Source organism: Felis catus, chromosome B1 (assembly GCF_018350175.1).
Source record: "Felis catus isolate Fca126 chromosome B1, F.catus_Fca126_mat1.0, whole genome shotgun sequence".
Classification (NCBI taxonomy): Eukaryota; Metazoa; Chordata; class Mammalia; order Carnivora; family Felidae; genus Felis; species Felis catus.
In genome coordinates this window covers 40,979,798-41,003,945 of record NC_058371.1, presented here as the reverse complement: position 1 = coordinate 41,003,945, position 24,148 = coordinate 40,979,798, and the positions used below count along the sequence as shown (strand labels likewise).

Below are 24,148 nucleotides of genomic sequence, written 5' to 3'. Positions count from 1 at the left end.
ATCTTGTTCTTCTGAGCCCACGCTGCTCATCCATCTAATTCAATTACCTCCAATTCAATGACCTGTCCCAGGTGCAATTTCCTGGTGCATCCAGGAACAGTGTGTGTAATCCAATAGGGCAGAAAAGAGAGTCAAATGAATCCAACACGATCCATTTAGAATGTTTACCAGTGTAAATACTAACCAGGAAAATAATGATGGCGATAATGACCGAATACTAACCAGACTGTCTCTGAGCTCTGATAAATTGGAGCACAATTCCTGGCTCTCCCCAAGTCCCACCTGTCCCTGGGATGTGGGGCAGCCTCGGAGAGACCTCTCTGTTCGAGGGAACTAGATACAGGACCTAGCAGAAGCTGTTCACCGTGTTCCAGAAAACCAGTCCACAAGGGCCCTGAACCCAGCATCACCACCGAGGAACTCTGGGCACCCCGCTAAGCCTGCCTGCTTGTGTCTTCACCCCTTCCTCATCTTGAGTTTCATTTCAAGCTAATTTTACCTGTGAGAAAATTGCTCATGCCTGCATTGAGGGCAGGAAGGGGTTTTTGTTGTGCCCTCAGCCCACATCCATGCTGGTTAATCCATGTGATGTCCCTGAACTTCCTTTCATAACAAAGTAAGTTTACCTTTCTAAAGGCCTTACTACATTTTAGACACTTTACATAAACTAATTCATTTGCTCCTCCCAATAATCCCATGAGGCAGGTATACTTATTGTCTCCTTTGCACAGGTGAGGTGATTGAGTCACAGAGAAGTTAAGTAACTTACCCAGAGTCACACAGTTAATACATGGCTTGGCCAGGGGTTGAATCCAAGTAGCCACACTCTAAGGTCTTTCTCTTCACCCCTGTGCTATACTGCCTCATGGGCCAATCATTTTTAGTGCTCATAATGTTCCTCTCAAGTTCAGCTTTGGAGGAAAGAAGCCTTCCACCTGCACTCAGAGCCCACTTTGGCCCTCACTTCAGAGGAAGTAATGGAGGGGAAAGGAAGGGACTCGAGTTCTCATCAAGGGCTGCTCGGAAAAGGGAGGTGAACCCTTGGTTACCTGAGACACCGAGACTATTATTAAACTTGCACTTCCTGAGTGGGGTGATACGAATATAGCAATAGATAAGTAGCCGAGGGGGCTCCAGTGTCCTGGGAGGGAGAGGCCGGAAGCAGACTGCTAAATGTCAGCATGCCTGTAACACATGAGCAGTGAGGGCTTCAAAAACACCAGAGGCCAAGCAAAGTGGAGTTTCAGGTTAAGTAAGAGAGTCCCAGGGCCTCTTTATACCTTCCCTGGGGCTGGAGGTGGCCCAAGGTTCCCCAGAACAAATCACGAATTACTTTCTCAAGGCCTTTTAGTGCAACATTCATGTCTAAAAAGATGAATGGAAACTGAGCTACTATCAGTAAACATTGATAAGATAATATAGATAACGGATCGTTCCCCAGGGGTTTTGTTTGAGCAAAATGCAGTTTTTTAACAAGGCCACTGTCAGGACTCCTGGGAACAGATTCTAGATCCCTTCCTGGGGTTGCTGCAGCACATCCAGAAGACTAAGGGAGGCCAAGTTCCAGATGCAGAACTGTCTGCTCATATTCGGGGAGTGCCCTCCACATCTGACAGTTCTTTCTTACTCAGCACCTGGCTAGTCCCAGGCCCCTGTTAGGCCTCTCAGGAAGAAAAGGCAGCACCAGCCAGTGCGCACACCTGTGTGGCCCCTGCCTTTATCCCACTGACTACAGAGCATCAGATGTGAACCCTGGGCCTGACTAGGAGCATCAGAAGTGAACCCTGGACCACAGTGCGTGTTTTCATTAAGTTTTTCATTTTTCTTTCCAAAAAGTTGTGCTGGTAAAGCCTCACAAACTGTCTCCAGGAGCCCCAGTCAGATAGACTGCCATTGGCAAAGATAGAATGAACATATTAAAGGTGTCATTAAGGAAATAAAATGTGCAAGCAGGGGCTCCTGGTTCCCTTATAATCTCCCAACACAACTGCCAGGCCTTGGGAAGAACCCTGCCCATTCCTGGGCACTTCCTAAGGCCGACCTTACAGCCTGGGTGATGCAGTGATGTGTGAGCAGCCAGAGTGGACCCTGATGTTAGGAAGACCTGGCGTGAGCCTCACTCTGCCACTTGATGCTATGCCTCACACAAGTTCCCAGACCTCAGTTTCCCCATTGCCAAAACAAGGATGTTACACAGCCGCCCGGGAGGCCGGAGGATGACAGGGTACAGGGAAAGCAGGGGCTCCCCAGCACACAACATCGCTCTCGTCCCCATTCATTTCCCGCTGTCTCTGGACCTCTGGGCACTAGTGTTTCTAAGGTTGAGGGGTCAGATGTGTGGAGGGCGAGGGGGCCGCTTCTCCAGCCGAGGCCAGGGCCGTGGCATCCCCACGGGTGCGGGTGGGTCCCCGCGAGGGGCAGCGAGGAGCCCCCCGCAGCAGAACCCGCTGGGCGGGACGGTCCTCCGGGGCGAGGGGACACGGTATCGGCGAGGGCCCCGCGCGCCCCGGTCTCCTCCCCGTGCTCCCGCGTGCGCCGTCTCGCCCCGGCCGGCTACAGGTCGGGGCCGCCTCCCGCCACCGGCCCCTGCGCGGCGGCAGCCTCCAGGCCAAAGGAATTTTCCTCTGGATCCTGCTAGAAGCCTCGGCGCCCGGCTGGCGTGAGGCAGCAGAAGGGCCACCGGGGCGCGTCCCCGCACCCGCCCGAAAGTTGGCGCCCGCCGAGCCGGGCAGGACCCGCAGCCGGCGGCCAGGGGCGCTGCGGCCCGGACCCCGCACGGCGGCCGCCCAACGCGCGCCGAGCTCCCCGCCCGAGCGGCCGCGAGCAGGCCGTCCACTCACCGCAGGGTCTGGACCGGACCTGCCCTGTCTCGCTGCCATCGTCCGGCGCCCGCGCTGAAATCCGAGCCCGGCTCCCTGCTCCCCCTCCCCCGTTATCTGCTCGGCGGCGCTGGGAGCGCCAGCAAGTTACGCGGCATCTGGCTAAAAATACAGGCTCCCTCCGCTCGATTCGGGTTCGGGCTCGGGCTCGGGCTCGGGCGCCCGGACCCTGCGCCCGGCCGCCCGGCCGCCCTCCAGCCAGCCAGCCAGCCGCTAATGGGATCTCTTCATTTTCTCTCCATTATTATGTCCGGTGGGAAAGTTAATGCGAAGCGATCTCCGGAGAGAAGGCACCTGCTGCCAAGCCGGGAGGAGGGGGTGCGTGGAGGGTGCGGGTGGGGGTGCGGCCCGAGCTGCAGGTGCCGCCCGGCCGGGCGGGGAGCGAGCGTCCTGCCGCTGCAGAAGGGAGGCACACACGTCCAATGGAGGTGAGGAGCTCCAAGCTGCATGGCGCTCCCGCCCTGCCTCCTGCCGCCCCGACTGCCCTAGTGAACGGGTCCCGGAGCCTGCAAAGACGGCCAGGGTGAGCTCAGCAAAGTCTATTTATGCCCCATAACCAATTTGCATGTTTTGAGCTCTTACATCGTGTCCTGAGATACCAGTTAATCAGCCTATTCCAGATTCTGCCAGAGAGCCGCGATGCGAAATGAAGCTGAGAGGCAGTACACAGATCTGTTATTACTATCTCCCTCATCCCTCAAGTCTGCTGGTGTTAATGAAACATCGGCTGGAGTAAGCTCCCAGTTTTCTGTTCCGGGACCATCTTCACCTTTTCCTGAGGTCATTTCAGGGGCAGATGTCAAAAACATCTGTGGGGGGGGGGGGGCGGGGAGGGGAGGTGGCCAAGCCTTGGGGGCTACGGCAGATTATTAAGAACAGGTGACTAGAAGTGGTCAGCAAAAGCAATGCCAGGTAATTGGCCCCCCGGGGCAAGATTGCTTGTTCAGACCATGGATGTTTTATATCATGAGCCCGGCTTCATGTTCTCTTCAAATAACACTAAATGCTCTTTTTCCACCCCTCCTGCCCTGACACATAGGTATGGCCGAGCTGTGTGTGTTGGTGAGGAATTAACACGCTGAGCACCTATTAGGTGATGGACATATTGCCTTACCTTAATTAATCCTCACAGCCACCCCATAAGGTAGACGATGCTTTTAGCTTATAAAGGAACTGAGCCCAGACAGGTAGAGTCAGGACCATGGTCCCCACTAGTAAATGGAGGGTGCAGCTGACCCAAAGCCCTTCCATTAACAGCACTGGCAAGATTCCTAACAAAAGTGTACTCAGGGCCAGGAATAGATAATGTGCAGCATGCTCCTGAAGGTTAGAAAAAACTCTGAGAGTGTTTTCCAAAGTAAAGTGCTCTTCAAAGCCATTCAACAATTAAAGAAAAGTCCCAAACAAGTGGGATAAATAAAGATCAAGAGAAAAGGTCCATATGTTGTCAAAACAGAGGGATCTGAAGTGTATAATGCAACCAAATCCTCTCCATGTGAGTGGGAAAAAAAACTGGTATTTGAAGACTGCAGCATCAGAACTTTCTAGGTCTGAGGCCCTCAACATCATTAGAGGATGAACTCAGGATAGGCCACCTCTGAAAGGGGGGTGGAAAACACCTGCACTGCTGTACCAAAGGGCAAGGTGTCTGAGTATAGGAAGTCACCCCAGCCCTTCTCTCCCCATGTACACGTTGTTAACACACAGGTCCCTACAGGTCTCTTGTCCCGTGCCTCTTAAAACTGTCTCTCAGATATGCTAAAATCCTCTACATAGAGAGCTTCAATTAATAAATTATGGTTACTGGAACAGCCCTGATCATAGCCCAGTGTAGTATCTCAAGGGATTCTAAAGCACCACTCAACATTAATATTTAGAGAGAGAGAAAACGCCCTACTCAAATGGAAGATAAAGAATATGCAGACTACTTTCAAAAACCGATACAACTGACTGCACCATGAAACACAGACCACTTTTTTAGCAGCTATATTAAGGTTTGATTACCATACCATAAACAGTGTATTTAAAATGTACAATTTGGTAAGTTTTGGTATATGTATACCCCCATAAAACCATCATGATACAGTCATGATAACGAACCTCCAGAATCACCTCCAAAAATTTCCTCCTACATCATGATCCCTCCCTTGTGCCAGTAGGTCCACATCCCTGCCAATACTTGGTATGGCCAATCTTAATTTAGAAATCCTAGTAGATGTGCAGTAGTATTTCACTGTGGCTTTCATTTGTACTCGTCTAATAGCTAATGGTGTTAAACATCTTTTCAGAGGATTACTTGCCATCCACATATCTTCTTTGGTATCATATCTGTTCAAACCTTTTGCCCATTTCTAAGTCAGGTTGTTTTATTATTGAGTTTTGACAGTTCTTTATATACAGAGTAACTATTTATTTTTTTTTTTATTTCTGGGTTAGCACAAGTGGGGGAGGAGCAAAGAGAGAGGGAGACACAAAATTGGAAGCAGGCTCCAGGCTCCAAGCTGTCAGCGCAGAGCCTGACATGGGGTTCAAACCCACAAACTGTGAGATCATGACCTGAGTTGAAGTCGCACGCTTAACCGACTGAGCCACCCAGGCGCACCCAGAATATCTGTTTTAAAAGTGAGATAAACTAAGACCTTGCAAGTAAAGTGAAATATTCAAAGTTAAAATAGGAAAACACCCCCAGTCTAATTTTGGTACCCAGATATTAGAGCTCCTAAGTCCCGTGTTCCTTGTACCGTCCAATGCTATGGGTTTTACACAACCACAAAGAAAAAGGACGAGATAGTTATAGTGGACCAGAAGCTGAATACAATCCATAGCATTGTGAGAGTAATGAGAAAGATGCTGAGGTACTATCAGAGGAACTGATCAGGACTGGCAAGAATTCTTTAAAAATATTTTTTTAAATGTTTATTTAATTTTGAGAGAGAGAGACAGAGTGCGAGCAGGGGAGGGGCAGAGAGAGAAGGAGACACAAATCGGAAGCAGGCTCCAGGCTCTGAGCTGTCAGCACAGAGCCCCATGCAGCATTCAAACTCATGGACGGCAAGATTGTGACCTGAGCCAAAGTCGGACGCTCAACCGACTGAGCCATCCAGGTGCCCCAGGATTGTTACAAATTCTTGATGTTACCTATGACCTCATTAAGGTTGAGGCTTTACAACTTAAATATGCAAAGAGGCAAGGCCCAAGAGGAGAAGAAAGGAAACAATGTCAGACATGAAGGAGCTGAGGTGACTGGCACTAAGGAGAATAAAGGATTTGGCCCTTCAGATGTAAAGTCCTCCTTCTGACACTAGAATCTCAGCACAGGCCTAATGATATGGTGCCTCTCTCAAGTGTGGTAGCCAGGTGACCATGATTCCATTATAAGCTTCTCACAGGCAGAGGCAGCTTGGTTCAAATGTTCTGTATTCCCAATCCCTTCCCCTCGCCTTCCCCATCTGCTCCCCTGTGTGATTAGCACAGTGCTGGGCAGTGGTGCCCAATAAATGCTTGCTTACCAATGTTTGCAAAGGGCAAACCCACCGTCATAAGGAAAGGGTAAGTCATGGGGTTGAAAACTGAGGTAGAGAAGATTTACATTAGGCATTAGACAGGAAGAACTTTCCAGCTGTTGGGGATATGACTTAATAGAACTCATTATTCAGAAAGGGCTGAATATTTGCTGGGAATCCTTCAGGATAGCAGAGACAGATAACTCACCATTTGATATGGCATATAGAAGCAGGATAAACTAAATGACTTGTCATGGTGTCTTTGGGCTCTAGGCATTCAGAAAGATAAGGGATTATTATTTTCTCCATGAGCTGACTGTCCCTTCTCCACCCTCCATCACCACCACACCTTTAGATGACAAATAACCATCCTGCTCCCTGCCAGTTTCCTTTTTTTTCCATACCTGAAGGCTGCACTTTTTTTTTTTAATTCTTTTTAACGTTTCCATTCATTTTTGAGAGACAGAGACAGGACATGAGCGGGGGAGGGGCAAAGAGAGAGGGAGACACAGAATCGGAAGCAGGAAGCAGGCTCCAGGCTCTGAGCTGTCAGCACAGAGCCCAATGTGGGGCTCGAACCCATGAACCATGAGATCATGACCTGAGCCGAAGTCAGACGCTTAACTGACCGAGCCACCCCAAGGCTGCACTTTTTATTGCAGGTATTGAATGTATCAGGAGATCTGCCAGTGACAGTCACTGAAACCGAAGTAAAGCAACAGAAAGGAACTGATTAGCTAAAGAAAAAACCAGAGGTTCTCAGGAAGGACATAAGACCACTTGTTCCATCCTATAGGTTCATAGGGTCTACATGTTTTTTTCCAATCTTGCTAAATACTTTACCAACTGTCTCTGCAGTTCCCTAGGCAGATGAGCATAATGAGATGCTAGACGCTTCCGCTGTGGAGCCTGTCCTCTAGGCCACATCCAGCTATGTCAGGAGGAGACAGTGCAGGAGAAGAAAGGGAAGCAATTCATTGTATAATACAGAAAATCCCTGAGTGGAGTGGGAGCCCAGGACAGTCTATGGGGACCCTGCAGTGAATTCCTCCAAGAATCTAGCTCTTCCACAAACTGGGAGAACACGTCTCTTTGCTCAAAAGCCTGGAGCAAAGGATCCAAGGTGCATGGGATTCTCAGATGACTGTGCCTCCCCCAGAATGTTTTGGGGGACAGGAACAGGCAGCTTCAGGCAGTGGCCAGCCAGGACACAAGCTGGCTCCCGTCTAAAGGAATGTGAGAGCTGACATTCAGGGCAGACCTGGGATTCCAGAGAAAGGCCTCCTGTCACCTCACGCCCTGGGCAGCAGCTACTGCTCTCCCCCTTCAATTAACTCAAGGACAGATGTGCCCCTCCTGCTCCTCTGGTCTAATCCCCCTCCAACTCAGACATGGAACTAACTTAGTAACAATGGCACTATTTGCTTCTCTGGGCAGCCTTCAAACACTCAAAGTTAGTAGGCCCGCTGCTCTGCAGTTGCACTGTGTAAATTTTGATAAGGGAATTAACTTTTCTGAGTATTGGTTTCTTCATCAGTAAAATAAAAATAACTTGACTCACGTCTCCAGGTATTATGAAAATAATGTAGGGGCACCTGGGTGGCTCAGTTGGTTAAACGTCCAAGTCTTGACTTCAGCTCAGGGCATGATCCCAGGGTCATGGGATCAAACCCCACATCAGGCTCTGAGCTGAGGATGAAGTCTGCTTAAGATTCTCTCCCTCCCTGTCCCTCTGCCCCTCCCCTGCTTGCATGTACTCTCTCTCTCTCTCTCTCTCTCTCTCCTCTCTCAAAATAAAAAATAACAATAATATAATAAAATAAAATAATAATGTAAATGCCTAGCACCACTAAGGACACACAGCAGGTACTCAACAAGTGACAACTAACATCCCTTCTTTTCCTCCTCCCCTCCCCTTCTTCTCAACTAAAGCTTCCGTCAATGGTTAACCCTTCCCACCGCCCAGAGTGTTGCTGATCTTGTTTCTATTCTGGAAAATTAGAGCCTTGTTACAGCTTAGCCAAGGTCAAACATTCACAGCTGTGAACAGGACCCCAAGAGCCCCCAGCACTCTGCTACAACGACTGGAGTTGGGCTTCTGATGCACCATTTCAATGCAGTGAAGAAACGAGTCTCGAGTCGTGTGTACAGCCGAGTCTCAGGTCTGACAGCTCCCCCTGCGGCTTCCCAGCTGCTGGCTGCAGCACGGCCTGCTGACAAGTACAACTCTGCTCTCGACCATTCTTCTATCTGTCCAGCCCCTCATGCACGCAGGGAGGTGCCCCAGCTCCTGGAGACTCTGGGAACAGAGGATAAGGGTGCCTAGCAGGAGCTCCACCCTTTACTGAGAAAGGCAGGCTCGTTTATCGCTGCTAGAGCCAGCCATCAACCACCCCGGGGACTGTGTAAACCATCAAGAGCATCACTGCTGGGAAAATGTTATTCCTCATCCAGACACTATTGCACCCCCCTGCACTAGCCCCACCCCCTCCACCTACTGATTAATTGGGAAGGAACTTTACAGAATATGGGCTGCAGCTATTACACTGGGTGGACTGAGAAGTCCAGTCTGACTCCTCTCAGACCTTGTAATTCCTTCTTAAGCTTTTCAATAGTGAGAGAAGAAAGGGAAAGGAGAAAAGACAGTCTGGGTTGTTTTGCTATTTAATTTTGTGTGGAGAGCACCCAGTGGCCAGCTGGATAGCCCTGGGCGCCCCCCCTCACTGGAGCAAGGGATCCCAAGTGTGGGGTCTATTTAGGGAGGTGATCAGAGCTGGGTATCAGGTCCCATAGCACTGGCACTGATCTCTATCATGTTCCTTTTAAGAGGGTTGGCAGGCCCGGAGTCTATTTTTAAACCCATGAGAAAGGTGCTACAGGGAATCCAGAGAGGGCCAGCATTAAACCCGAGATCACTGCAGGGGAGGCGGGGGACAGCAAAGCTGAATCTAGGATTTTCTCTTCATATACCCACAGGGGTTCCCCTCATTCCTGGGACTGGATAATGGCTGTCCTTCCAAAGGGATCTTTTTAGCTGTAAGCCCACTCTGACACGGCCTCGGTGGAACCGGACTCCTCACGAACCCTCAACTTGGAAAACGGTTTTACACTCTGGGTTGCTTTTTCAGTATTGAGATTTTTTGGGTATATCCCCACTCCTGGTGTGGAAAAAAAAAAAACCAACGTGCTTTTGAGTATATATTTGTTATCTCCCTCTCTGATTTTCAAATCATGTGCTCTGGAGCACTCCTCCCCCCCCCCCCCCCCCCCCCCCGACATGGACAAGCTCAAAGCCAAGTTTGCCAAAGGGAAGGACCAACAAAGCCCGACCTCCCCAGTGGTCTCTGTGCCCAGTGCCCCAGAAACCCTGCCCCTGTGCTGGAGGGAAAAGAGGGGAGCGGACCCGGTGGCAAGTCTACAAGGGACAGGATTATTTTCCCAATAGTAAGAAGCAAACAGGCATCCAAACGTCACTGTCTCTCAGCCAATAACCAGATGAAGAGAGCAGAATGTTTTATGTACAATAACAAATTTCAACTTCAGTATCCATTTCTGTTTTTGGATAAGAAATAGAACTGGAATTCCTAAACAACTCAATGCCTCAAAAATAAGCAAATGGCTTTTGTCTGCCGAGCAGTTCTGGACCCACTCAGGGCTACCCAGGCAGGGAAAAAAGTATGAGATGAGGGGTCCCCTCACATTTGTACATCTCAGCATCTCTACACCCAGCACAAAGCAGCACGAATACATGTCTCTCGAGTGGAACAGGATTATGTTCCTCAAGTGGGCCAAATGGCTGGGTCAAAACAACATACATGAGTGTTAGCATGATACAGACCACACACCAGAGGCTCAGGAAACATTAGCTCAACTGGAATCCAAAGAAATTCATTCAATTCAGATTTTAAAATGAGTCACATCCATGAAAAAAAAAATCAGATGTTCTAAGCTGTTGGCCAAATTGTTCATTTCCCCACATGCTGTCATGGCCCCTGTGGAAACAGCCTTGGAACCAGTCACTTCATAGGCGGGGAAGAGCCCTGGGTTGTGCAGGAGGAAAGGATCCTGCACCCCAGTGTGCACCTCCAGGCTTTCCCCCCCAATTTCCATTAGCACAAAACTACCAGCTCAGGCCGAACAAGCAAGTTGGCTTCCTCACTCCCAAGGCGGTCATGCAGATAGGTCCTTAACAGATCCCATCTCTCTGCTGTGGGTGAGAGGGTGTTGACAGGTCATGGGGTCCATGAATATAATTCTAAAGGCATCGCCCTCATCAAGTGTGCTGGCCCATGTCCCGTTGCCATGGTTCATTTTTGCCACCGTGCGGGGCTCTGGCTGTGCTCAGAACCGACACTTCAGAACATATTGCCTGGCTGCTGACTGGGGAGCCCAGACTCAGGGCGGAAATTACACACATTTTGGAAAACACGTACGAGACACGCTGCCAGAATGGCCTGGTTTACTGCACTCTGTCCAGTGCTCCCACACGTTATGGAAACCTTCCTCTGCAGCCCGCTGCTTAGGAGAAGAAACTCACTTCACATTTGGACGTGCTCACATGGGCTTGGCTATTGGCAGCGAACCCCATGGCTCAGTTTCCAAGGGATGTCCAAGTGCCCGTTCAGAGAGCCCTACATGGCTGACCGGTAGATCTGCTCAGGCCTTTCCCTTATTTGAACAATTCTCCCCAAGGAGAGAAAGCCAGAATGGGTAGCCTGTCACCAGCCTGACCTGCCTAAAGAATTCCAGAGGGGCCTGTGCTCCCCAAACTTTGCCTGGCCTCTGGAGCAAGGATTCCCCAGCTTGGGGGAGGCAGAGTTGATTCCACTAGGAACTGGAGCCTGGGAAGATCACGCCCTGTGACCCTGCTTCCCTGCCCTCTGGCCCATCATACTTCACTCTGGTGACAATGAGGTACAGAGAAAAGAGCAGGAGGGGGAAAGAATCTGAAAATAATAACAGTTCATATTTAAGAGCTAGGTGCTGTTCTAAGTATGTTAGATGTCTACACATTGAATCCTCACAACTACCCTAGAAAGAAGCTGCCATGGAAGTATTCCCATCTCACAGAAGGCAAGGTATGGCACAAAAACATTTAGTAATTTGCCCAAAGTCACCCAAGAGCACCACATGCTTTGGGCCATGCATGAAGCCGAGGGAAGAGAGTCACTCTGGTTTTTGCTTGATTATATGAGCTAAGGGATTTTTAGGGTAGATAAAAAAGTGAAATTCAGTATTCTCCAGGAAGAATGGCTCAGTCTTGGAAATTTGAGTGCAACCAAGAGCCTCTTTATTATTTTGGACATTCCCGCTGGTCAGAAGGGAGGCCAGCCACCGATCAGAGGCACGTTCAATGCAGAAATGTTTACAGGACCTAGGCCCTAAAGGGATTAATGACAGGTGACTGAGCCAAGATGGTCTCTCCCAGAAGGTTGGGGAAATGGAGAGTCTTGAAACAATCCCAGTCTACTCCCACTGAGTTCTCTAGAATTATCACAGTAACTTCAGGAATACCCCCCTTGGAACCAGGTGCAAGCAGCACCAGGAAGCAGGTGCAAACAGCCTCTGCAGCTAGCCCTGGGGAGGGATAATGAGATGGTGGAGTCCTTAGGGACCCCCTGCTGTAGCACTGACTTCTTTCCCCTTCCTTAGGGCGCTGATGGTCAGGGGCAGACCCAGCTGGCCAAATGCTGACTGAAGAAGTTTCTTCTCTCTTCCTAGAGCCAAAACACTTCAAAGCAATTAAGCCCAATTAAACCAGTGCCTGGCCTGCCTACCATCCCCTGAATTTTGCCATTCCTCACAACCCGACAGCTTCCTGCAAGATCTTCTTAAGCTCCTTTCACAACAGGACACTTACAAGTTAACACTGAAGAACACCTTGGTATCTGCCTTCTACTTCCCGGGGCCTCTTTTCTCTCTCCTACCAAGGCAATAAGAGCAGGTGCCACACATAGTATTTCACACGGGGCTCATCATATTATTCTTAATAATTGAATAGAGACCATTATCTTTCTATTTAATCCTCTTGCGAATTCTGGCTGGCTTCTCTGTGAGATATATTTTCATACAGTATTTATATCACTCCCTTTATAATTACTTAAATAAAAGGGGAGGAAATAAGTTACAAATCATCAGCCACATCTGCATTTCTCTCTGTCTCTCTTATCTGCAGAAATCCCCACCTACAGTAGGTGAATCCCAAGGTAGGTCACTCGTTTGGACATTTCTAATCTGTACAGTGATGAAGCATGTCTAGATGGTCCCTTTTCTAAACTTTGGCTTCATATCTTTTTAAAGAAATAAAATGTTATAGAAGCATTAATGTGCTTTCCATATCTAAAATTTTATGACTTTATGAATACCCTACTTCTAGTCTAAAATCAACCTTGACTTCTTCTTCTATTAACTGCTTTTCAAGATGACCTTTCTCAGCACCCCTGACCTTGAACTGCTAAATAAAGGTACATTAGGTATTGGAGAAAGAATAAGAGAAATGGGCAGTGAACCAAGTATCACTAAAAAACCCATTATCATTTCTGTAATGACTGAGCTAGTTCTTAGCCTCTTAGAGAAAGAAAGAGAGAGAGAGACATTTCCAGGATTTCTGAAATGAGATACAAAGATGACAATCAACACACCCAGAGGAAAATCATTGCCAATATCCATATCAGCCTTTGGTCCCTAAAATGCTTTTAGGGTGAGGCTAACAGAGATAAATGATCAACAAAAGACTTGGTGGTGCCGATAGGTCTGCTTCTCATTCCTTTATTCTTCCATTCAGATATGAACTGTTGAATTGCCACGTGCAATCCAAGAACCCAATGGAAGACATACATTAAGTATATTCCATGGTTGCTACCCTTGGGAAGATGGCAAACTAGTAGAGATAAAGATATAGTTATATAGAAAATAAATAGAACAACAAAAGGGGTAAAGATTCAGTAAGAGATGCCCCCATGGCACGGTTAAAACCAAACAAGAGGTTCCAACAAGAAATGCCAGGAGTTCAAAGGAGAGGCTGAGGTCAGAGGAGGCCACAGCACTCAGGGCAACCTTTTGTCCAGCAGTGAGACTTGAACCAAACATAAGGACAGCCGGTTTTTAGAAAGTCATGGGGATCAATTTCAATTTGGAGCCTGTGCCCCAGGTGTTTGGTTATAGAAGACAGAACACACAGATCCAGAAACAAACATTTGTAAATATAAATATATAAGTAAGGCAACAAAATAAATATGCGTACTCTGGGGAACTCTATGAATATTACGTAAAAGAATAATTAATTCCAAATGATAGTACAGCTTTTAACGTTTTAAACATCTCTTGTCATGAGGTTGAAGGGAGCTGCCATCTCTCACAAAGGTTTTATGCAAACATGAAAATGAGATGATGGTTATTGGACTCATTCGTTTGAAAAACATCTAGGGGCACCCGGGTGACTCATTCAGTTAAGCATCCGACTTTGGCTCAGGTCATGATCTCACGGTTTGTGAGCTTGAACCCTACATCGGGTTCTGTACTGGTGGTGCAGAATTTGCTTGGGGTTCTGTCTCTCCCTCTCTCTCTGCCTCGTCCCCACTTGTGCTCTCTCTCTCCCTCTCAAAATGAATAAATAAACTTAAAAAAAATTTTTTTAAATATCTGTATCGGGGTACCTGACTGGCTCAGTCAGTAGAGTGCGTGACTCTTGATCTCGGAGTTGTGAGTTCAAGCCCCACATTGGGTGTAGAGCTTATTTAAAGAAACGTATATATCTGTTTGATTGTTAGATGCCAGACACTCTTTAGGATACAGCATTGAACAGAGAGACAAATGTCCTGCCCTCGACGATCTTACTTTCTAACTGGAGAGAGAGCAAGTGGATGGACAAGCAATGAGATATTGATCCTACAGGGAAGTGATAAGGGCCACAAAGGACAATCACACAAGGAAACGGACAGAGAGTAAGATGGGATACAGTGTTAGACACAGGAGGCCTCTCTGAGAAGGTGATGCTGGAGCAGAGGCCTGAATGCAGACAGAGATGGAGTGTGTGGCATCTGGAAATGCAAAGGTTGTGAGAGGTCCACTTGACACAGTCAAGGAATATTCTAGTGCTCTACCCGAGTCTCTGCCACCACCGAGGCACGCCTCTTGCTGGGTCTGGAGTGCCCTGTTCTATACCAACAGATTCTATGCATCTTTTGACACCCATGGGACAAGAAGTTCGAAGCATTCACTGGTAGAAGAACCAAAAGAAAGAAACAGTAACAGGTAACATTTGGGGGTGCTTACTATGTGGTAAGCATTGTTCTAAGTATCTTACAAGTGCTAGCTCATTTAATCCTCACAGCAACTTTAGAAGGTATATGCTCTAACTGGCCTTATTTTATGAGTGGAAAACAGAAGCACAGAGAGGTTAACAAACTTGCCCAAGGTCACACAGCATATAAGTGGTAGGGTCAGGATTTGAACTCAGCAATTTGGAGCCAAACCTGTTCTTGCAAGCAATCTGCTTTAGTGGACAATGAGACTGTGGAAGGATAGAAAAGCCCAGGAACTCTGAGGAAGCCATAAATAAACGAGACGTCAGTTCTGGCTGAGAGAGAGAGGAGAGAAAGCCAGGGAAGGTCTCTGTTCTATAATGGCAGCGAGGTGCATTCCACAGCGGTGCTTTGTCCAGGCCACTTACTCTAATTATTATTTAGCATTTGCTAAGTGCCTCCCCTGTGCCGAGGCCAATCAGGGAAGCTGAAGCCACAGACAGCTGAAACAGACCCCGGGGGCCTCCCTGGGGATGCCCTGGAGTACAGCTGGCTAATCAGACCGGATAGGAGGCCCAAGTTCACCTCCTCTCGATTTTTAACCAGTAACTTTCAATTATTTCCTCTTGGACTCTGACTGAATTCATAAATAGCATTAACATTTTTCAAATGCCTGTAGGAGTTTGTTGAGTTAACCTGAGTGACTCATTATTATAGCATTCAGCTTATTCTCCTCTCTTCCTGGGGGATGAGACATCCTCCTACACCCCACCCAGTGGGGAGGGGAGAGGAGCAGACTCCTCTCCTTCTAGATTCTTACCACCCAAGCGGATTGATGCTTGTCGGGCTCACAGGGTAATGGTTTTCCTGGAGCCCAAAGCCTGGTTGGCTTCAGAACTCGCCCAGGTCACTCTGAGGGAGCCTGTGTGTGTGTGTGTGCGTGTGTGTGTGTGTGCACATGGACAGTCCCTGTGTGGGCAGCTTCAGACACTGAGACAAACAATGGACACAAGGGCATTAGACTCTGGGGCTGGAGGCGGGGGAGGAGAGAGGATGGTTAGGAGGGCAGGGGACAGCTGAGGGCACTGTTTTTTCTGCAGGATGGTGTATTCTATTTTGTTGTTGTTGTTTATTTTTCAGAGAGAGAGACAGAGAGAGAGAGAGAGAGAGAGAGCAGGTGAGGGACAGAGAGAGGAGAACAGTGGATCCCAAGCAGGCTCTGTGTTGACAGCAAAGAGCCTGATGTGGGGCTCAAATTCATGAACTTTGAGATCATGACCTGAGCGGAAGTCAGACACTCAAACAACTGAGCCACCCAGGTGCCCCAGCAGGTACATTCTAGTTTACCAGACAGAGTACTTAAAGAGGGTGCAGGCAGTTGGGGGAGGGGAGAGAATACGCCACATACAAAAAAAATCCAGAGTGGTTTGACATTGAACTTGTAATCATGCCTCACTAAGAAACCGGTGAAGTCCTTAACCAGAAAGGCTAAAGGGAACTGTCTCTGCCCTCTGCTTCTTGTGGAAAGTCTCCCTCTTTGGGAATAAAAAGTCACCACTTTGGGTCTGAACTGGAGGCTCTATTTGGAAAGCGTGAGACAGGAAGTGAAAACCAGTCAGATGTTTTGTCAGTGACGAGGAGGGGGATTCATCTGACCTCGTACCTCACCCCTAAATCTCCTCGGCCACCTCAACCTTCCCTGCCGTCTGCAGTTTTCCTAGATGGTCAGCAAGCTTTGGACCATCCGCAGACCCCTGCCTCATGGCTCTCCCCTACTTGAAAAGGCACTGTGTTGTGCAATCAGAGGGACCCTTTTCAGATGGATCCCATAGGAGCCACCCCCAGACAGCAGCTGTGCAAGGTGCCTTCTGCTCGGGTGCCACATCCCATGGGTCACAGGTGTGGAGGGCTCAGTAGGGCCCACCTTCCCAGGCTCTCTGAGCCCTGGGTGCTCAGACACTGATCTCACCACCCTTCCTACCTCTCTGTCCACTTCCAATTTCCCCTCATACACTGCTGCTGTCTTCTGCAAAAGAAGAAGCATGCAGTCATTCCCAAACCCAACAGAAATTGAAATCAGAAACTGAACTCAGAGCTGTGTGCTCTGAGTACAGCCAGAAAGGCACAGACTTCAGGGCCTGGGAACAACCCCTCATCTCCAGGTCTGGAAGGATGAAGTGGCTGGCTCAGGGTTATAGGTCATGGCAGAGGTAGAATCACAGACCAGTCCTCTGTCTTCTAGTCCAGCATATTCCGCAAGCTCATCCCTGGAGTCTGCTTGGGTGGCCTCTTCTCCCTGCCCCTACTGGACACAGACGGCAAGAACCAATGGAGGAAGGAAAGTGGAGGGCCAGGGGAGGGCGGAAGGTCTCCAAGGCCATGAGGCAGATGTCAACTTCAAGTCTGACCTCAGAGCCCAGGGTTAGGGAGGTGAGAACAAGTGCTGAGGGTGAAGGAGCTAATTCAGTAGGGGCGGAAGGATCCATGGCTGTTTGCAACTCCCTCCCTGACGCTGCCAGCTGGTGGCTGGCTCCATCTAAATTAAGGCCAAGGGCAGAGCAGTCAAAACAACCCCTGGCCAAACTAGGAATACAGCTAGTAAACCCAAGGATTTAAATCAACAGGATTTTATACGGCTAGGTACAAAACAGGAGCTTAGTAACTACTTGCTGAGACCTTAAACTCTCTTGAGTTTAGAGAGATTGGACTGTTCATATGCCTGCCTACCCATCCTTCTCCCCACCCCTCCCCCCAGCACCAGCCTAAGGGTACAGGAACCCTTCAGCAAGGGGACCTGCCTGTCCTGCCCTCTTCTTTCCAATGTTTTGTCCCCCAGCGCACCCCAGTTCTGGGACTGTGTACCCCTGCTATGGGACTGCCCACCAGAAGAAGGAATATTTCCATAGACAGCTGTGAAATCAAACATGCAAACTTGCAAAGCCAAGACGTAGGGCCAAAAAGGAATTGGGTGTGTTGTAGGGAAGCTCATCTGTGCCGGCTGAGGATGTGCCCGCCATGTCTTGGGTAAATTTTTCCAACTGGGAGAAAAAAAGGCTGCTTTTTTCTTCAGGCTTCCTCTGCCAATCTCTAGCTGTTTGCCACCAACCAGTGAGTGATTGCAAGCAAGTCACCTAACATCCCGTTCACCAGTTTCCACCTCCACAAAATGAGACCGTATATCCAGTGGGGGCATCGTACTGAGTGAGTCAGTTCAGTATCCTGTAGGCCTGTCTCTAAATATCTGTAAGGCCCCACTGCTCCCCAGGTATTTCCTGACACCTATGAGAACCATCTCAGGTGGTCTTGGATTCTTGGTGAATCAGACAATAAGCCTTTTATTTGAATCAAAATAGAGTACATTGCATATATTAATTCTTATTCCATCTGACACATTTAGAGTTAGGGCATCTCTAATCACCTATGCAAATCTAAGTAAACAAGATGCAAATCTGGGTCCCAAATTACGAAAGAATTCCATCCTATTCAGCCTATAAAATTTCAAGTATTTCATTGCCTTGACCATTAGACACCAGCTGATCAGAAAGTCCCAAGATTTCTGTTGTATGTACTAAACAGTATAGGCATTCCCAAAATATCTACACCAGAAAAAGCTCCTTTGCTCATCCAGAATCCATTTCGCCTGATTGAATCATTTTCTCATTTCCACAGAGAGCTATTAAACCAACCATGCAAATTATTAAGGCCCCACAGACTCAGGAGGAGAAAGAAACTAGACAACGTTTAGGTAAGTCAACCCTCAGAAAAGTAACTGTGCATCGAAGTGAATACAACACATTCAGTTCACCAAACCCCATTTCCTCTTTGTGTGGTTTGTCTTGCAGTCACATCATTCAAGGCTATCCTTTCCAAGGACATCTAAACCCTATTCCTCGTCCACACCACTGTCCTTCCTTGGAAAATTTTGACGGGCCTCTGATCACTTCCCTCCCTGGAGAATTCCAACTGTTGGTAAGTCCTTCCTCACGGAAGATTGGAATCTGCTTTCCTGTGGCTCTACCCCACCTTTCACCTGGTAATGACCTTGCAAACACCATGGGGTGAGTCTCTGCTCTTGCCAGTGGCACCCGTGACAATTAGGGACTTTCTTCCAGTCTCTGTTCTTTTCTGTTCCTTGTTCCTTCAAGGCTTCCCAGACACCATTCCAGACTCTTTTCCTTGGTGATTGCCTGCCTATATAATGTGCTCCAATTACCAAGGGTCTCCCCTAAAATGACAATCTGAACACCACCCTCTCAATGTAGCCTGATTCTACATCTCCCAAAGTGTGTTCCCAGAACCACCAGCCCTGTGCAATGTCACCACCCCCCCCCCCAGCCCTGAGCAAAGGGTGCTCTGGGCAAGGAAACACAAATTCTATCCTTAGAGGGTTTCAAAACAAGGGATCGTGTTAGAGCTCTGAACAGCCTTGGAGAAAACCTGACCAACTAATATCTGACCCAGTGGTATCTGACCCTAAAATTCTTTATTTTCCCACACAGCACGTCAGGACAGGCTGGTCTTTCTCACTCTGACTGCTCTCCAGCTAGTTCAGCCTTCCAGACTTCCTCACAGTTTTCTGCTCCACTCTTTTTCACCCCATGAAGAACTTCAGTGCAATAGCTAACTGTAGTTAGTGAATTCCTTCTTAAAGAAAGATACCTTTTAGGGATATAATTAACCAGTTCCATAATTTTCCTGTTTTGTACATGTGAACTTTGGTATGTTACAGTTTCACCTCTTCAGTAAGACCCGCTTTTTTTTTAAGTTTATTTATTTATTGGGGGGGGGAGGGGCAGAGAGAGAGGGTGAGAGAGAGGATCCCAAGCAGGCTCTGCACTGTCAGTGTGGAGCCCGAAGTGGCGCTCGAACCTGCAAGATCAAGACCTGAGCCAAAATCAACAGCTGGACGCTCAACCTACTGAGCCACCCAGGCGCCCCCAGAACCCAATGGTTTTAATTTTAATTTTGTAAATTAAACATCCTGCGATGCGTCTGTTTTGGGGTCTAGATGTCTGCACACTTACTGACATAGTTCTACTTTGTACTTTTTAAAGTACAAGGGAGAGCCTGAGAACGGTGAGGCTTTGTTGAAGGAATGGGGAGAGTGGTAGAATGATATGAAGGATCGTGGGTCTGCCACGATCCTGCCACAGGGCCAAATACACCCCCGAGTGAAGCATCTGGGGAGTGCGCTCCTGGGAGTCCCACATGAGATGCCACCATGTGGTCAGGGAAGAGAGAAGCCAGCCTCCACTTTTCTTCCTGAGTCTCCTCATATGAGAGCAGAAAAAGGGACGGGTTAAGGAGTCAGGATCTGAGGGCCAGCTTTCTTGGCTTCATATCACAGTTCCAACACTTCCTAGCTACGTAGCCCTGAGCAAATTAAATCCCTCCGTGCCTCAGTTTCCTGACCTATGACACGCAACAATTCATAGGGGGCCACCACAGTGATTAAATGAGTGAATACCTGTGTGGTTCTTAGAACAGGACCCGGCACAGGGCTCAGGAGTCTCTTTTGTTTTCCTTCCCTCAGTTTGCTCTCTCCCATCCATCCGTGGCTTTCCATTTTAATAAACTGAGACCAGAACTTCACTATGTCTCACCTGGACGACTCAGCACGCCCCGCCAGGCTCCCTCCCATCCACTTTACACGGTACTGCAAGAGCCGGCTTCCTGAACCACAGCCAGGATCCTGCGGCTCAGAACACTTCCGCTCCTCCCCACTGTTCTCCAGGTCCTTTGAACACCCTGGCGGGCCCTTCTTCATCTACTTTCCAGCTAACTTCCCAGCCTGATCTCATACCTGTCTTCTTTCTCTACCCAGGTTAACAGAAAAACCCACTGACCGCTCAGGATCTTTCCCCACGGTGGCTTCTCCCTCTGGGGCGCCCTTCCACGTTCCCCTCTTCCTCCATTCTCCACTGTCTGCATCAAATCTGTCCCTTACATCCCACTTGAAGGCACTATGTTCATGGACCTCCCCTCGATTGCCTCTGCTTGCAATATTCTCTCCTAGAATGTCCACAGCATTGTACCCCTGACGGTAGATTCCTTTCTTCCTTGGGATCACAGTGGTTTGTGTCCTACTTCCCAGCTGAGAGGGCTTTAAGGGCAGCCACCACAGCCCATTCATTTCACGTCTGCATCCCCACAGGACCATCCTATCTCAGGTGCTCAGTAATTACTTATCAGCTTGGAGAATGCTCTGGGGCATGACTCTGAAGGAACAGGAGTGAAAGCAAGTCATGATGGGATTAAAGGAATTAGGAACATTTCAGAGGAAGGCCTCCCTGTGTGAAAGGCAACATGGAAGGGATCTTCAAGCAGCCCTCCTGCTGCCCCTGGGCCCTGAAAGAGCTTCCAGGAACCCGCCCCCAGTTCAGTTATCAGGCGATGGTCCTAATCTGTATGCATTTTTATTTTATGCAAACAAAATTAGATTCAAACAAAGACTCTTAATTAACAAATTAAAGCTGCACCATGCATTTTTTTTTTTTCTGCACCATGCACTTCTTGCTCCAAAAATCCCATCTATTCAAAGGCTAGAAACAAAATTCCTAACAGCCATGCAGCAAATGAATGTAGTTAGGGAAACAGGACTGGGTACCACAGTTGTCCTAATCCTGGAACACCTGTTTAAATAACAAGTCGTGCCTGAGGCATTCAGAACAACCTGCTAATACTAACTCAGCACCCAACACCAAACTCCTTGTGGTCGCCAGTGTTAAGTACTACTGTCTGCATTTTTTCAGGTAGAGAAGCAAGGGCATTCACAAGTGATTTTTCAAAACCCCAAAGGAAGACAATTTAGATGGAGACTGAATATCCAAACCTCCCAACCAGTCAGCTCATCACTCCATCTGCAAATGTGTTTTAACCAAATCTGAGAAAAACTGAGAAAAACTGCTGTTTCTATAAGGGATTTCATAAGGAAAAGAATAAAGGCAGGGCTGGAGCAGAATCCATTTAACCCATCATTCAAAGCAACAACCTTGCCACATTTCCACGTTTCAACACACACACACACACACACACACACACAAGTCAGAGTTCAATGGTCATTCTTTTTTTTTTTGTTTTAACTCCACAGTATTTATTTAGTGCCAGAGACATTGTGAAGGAGAGATAGACCAACTGCTAGATAAGGGTCATGACTTTAAGGGGTGCCAAGGGCAGAGGGAACCAACACCTGCAGAGGACAGTGGGCCTTCTCTGGCCCAAAGGAGGGGTGGTGTTTGGATTGGCACAGAGAGATAGGGATGGAGGGGCAGGTCCGGCCTGAGGGGCACACAGTCCTGGTTTGTTGGTGATTCGATTAAAAGCTTGGACAAGTTGGGCTGGGAAGCTGCAGTCCAACAGGTGATACCGAGTAGCAATTCACACTCATTAGGCCAAGAAAAGAGCAACAATGCCTCTGCTTCAGTGTGAGGGGAGGAGCTGCACTCCTCCAAGTCTAGGTCTGAATGTACACACTGCCACTGACCTGAATTTAACCCCCTAGAACCTGAGAGTGGTAGCTAGGAGAGATGGGGAACTTCCTTTTTTTTTTAAGTTTATTTATTTATTTTGAGAGAGAGAGAGAGACAGCACATGCATGCAAGAAGAGGAGGGGCAGAGAGAGGGGAGAGAGAATCTCAAGCAGGTTCCACACTGACGTGGGGCTCGAACTCACAAAGCATGAGATCATGACCTGAGCCAAACTCAAGAGTCACACTTAATCGACTGAGCCACCCAGGCGCCCCAGGAACTTTCTAATATGTAATACTATATTACCTTCTGAGGGATAGCCAGCAAAATCAACACATAATGCAGAGCACTAGTTAGCTTCAGAAGCCTTGAAAGACTGGGTATCCCTCAAATAACTATTAGAACATAGTTTATCTGATTGCAGTTCAAGTGGAAAAAAAAAAGAGAGAGAGAGAGAGAGACAGAAAGAAGACAAACAATACTGGCTACAATAACACTCCCACTAATACACCAGCCCTCCCCCCAACTTGGCGCCCTGGCAGAGGCTGCTAATGTATCACACTCTTGCCCATCAGCCTACAAGTGGCTTCAGAATCTTTCTGAATACAGCATTTCAGGCAGCTGCTTCCAATCACTGGTGTGTCGACACAGGCAACGAGACTCATTTTCTATTCCTATGTTGTTTAATGAGCAATTTATAACAAACGTGATGCTCTCGGCTGTGGGGTATGAATGGCTCATCAGGCCTTAACACAGTCTTGATGACCTATTCTTCAAGATCATCCCCCCCCCCACACCCCACCCCCAGCTGATTTCTCTGGTGCTTACCAGAATACTGTTATAACTGACTTGCCGGGTAGAATTTCTTAATGGGATGCAGTTCACTGACCAGAGAACGCAAAGAAGAACACAAGAACACCAGAGGACCAGAGACGTCATACCTCCAGTTGTAAAGCTGGCAGGCTGACGTCAACACCAAAGTCCTACGAGTCGGACTGGCATTAAGTCAGTTCCCAAACCCGCCTCTCTGTGCCTCAAAGTCAAGTAACCCGGCCTACAAGCTGAGGACCAGGTCCCAAACCACAGGGGCACACATATGAGCAGCCTGTCGACACCCCCAGACAACAACCTTATTTCTTCTCCTGACTGCAACAAGACTCAGTTTCCTTATCTGTAACATGGGTGGTAATTCCTACGTGGCTTCTGTGAGCATTAAATGAGCGGAGGGGTGTAAACAATATAGCAGGGTGATTGGTACACAGAAGCTACTCGATAATGTGAATTGTCTGCCACTCCCCTTAATTAGGATGTCATCAATTCTCACCTGGAGAGCAGCAGTATTTTCCTAATTGGTTTCCACTCCCTGCCACTCCAATGACCCGTCTTCCTGAACCCTGCCACAGGGAGTGTTCTGATCATGATACTTTCCTGCTCAAAACCCTTTGCTGATTCCCCAACATCTGCAGAATAAAATCCAAAGTCTCAGGCTGATGTTCAGAAACTCAGTCTAGCCCCTGCCCACCTTTCATCCTCTTCTCCCACCACCCACCTGTCTCTGAACACCTGGACCACGCACCTTTCCCAGACACACGTGGTACCTCCATACCTTCCATACTTTTGGCCATGCTTTCTCTGCAGCCAACATCCTCCCAAACCCTGCTTTGTGAAATTCTACAGATTTTTCAAGGCCATTCAAAGTCCTCTCCCTCTACGAAGTTTCCATGACAAGCTCCCTTGTTCAACTGACAAACAGAATTAATTCTTCCCCATTCCAGTATCCACTAATGAGCACTTACCCTTTCCTGTTTCCTACTCTGTAAACTCTATTGACCTGAATTGAAGCTGTGTTGAAGGTAGGAAGTTCTTAGCATGTTGCATTAAGGACCATAGCTGGCCTCCTTGGACCAGCTAGAAATATCCAGAGTTTTTAGCATGTTGCATTAGGGTCCATAGCTGGCCTCCTTGGACCAGCTAGAAAGTGGCAGAATAGGGATTCAAACCTAGGTGGTCTGGCTGTAGAGCCCACAGGCCTTCAGCACTGCTTGAGTGAGACCAC

General features: G+C 48.2%; 1 protein-coding gene and 1 long non-coding RNA gene across 21 annotated transcripts in view; one reads left to right on the top strand and one right to left on the bottom strand.

The window, feature by feature from the left end:
• The window catches only part of ANK1 (ankyrin 1), a 219,115-nt gene that overhangs the window by 104,427 nt on the left and 90,540 nt on the right, over nucleotides 1-24,148 (bottom strand). The window contains exon 1 of one of the 20 annotated variants that reach the window (XM_045055494.1): nucleotides 2,841-3,135. The exons of 17 other annotated variants lie outside the window; for them this stretch is intronic. In XM_045055494.1, coding sequence (XP_044911429.1) covers nucleotides 2,841-2,879 — 39 coding nt within the window. In that variant the 5' untranslated portion in view covers nucleotides 2,880-3,135. Of the gene's footprint in view, nucleotides 1-2,840; nucleotides 3,136-24,148 lie in introns of those variants that run through there. 2 more of the 20 variants (XM_045055501.1, XM_045055504.1) reach the window with 2 other exon arrangements.
• Nucleotides 3,295-22,163, top strand: LOC102902516. The gene is made up of 4 exons (XR_440075.3): nucleotides 3,295-3,402; nucleotides 18,295-18,370; nucleotides 18,468-18,594; nucleotides 20,450-22,163. It is a non-coding gene; the product is annotated as an uncharacterized LOC102902516 (long non-coding RNA).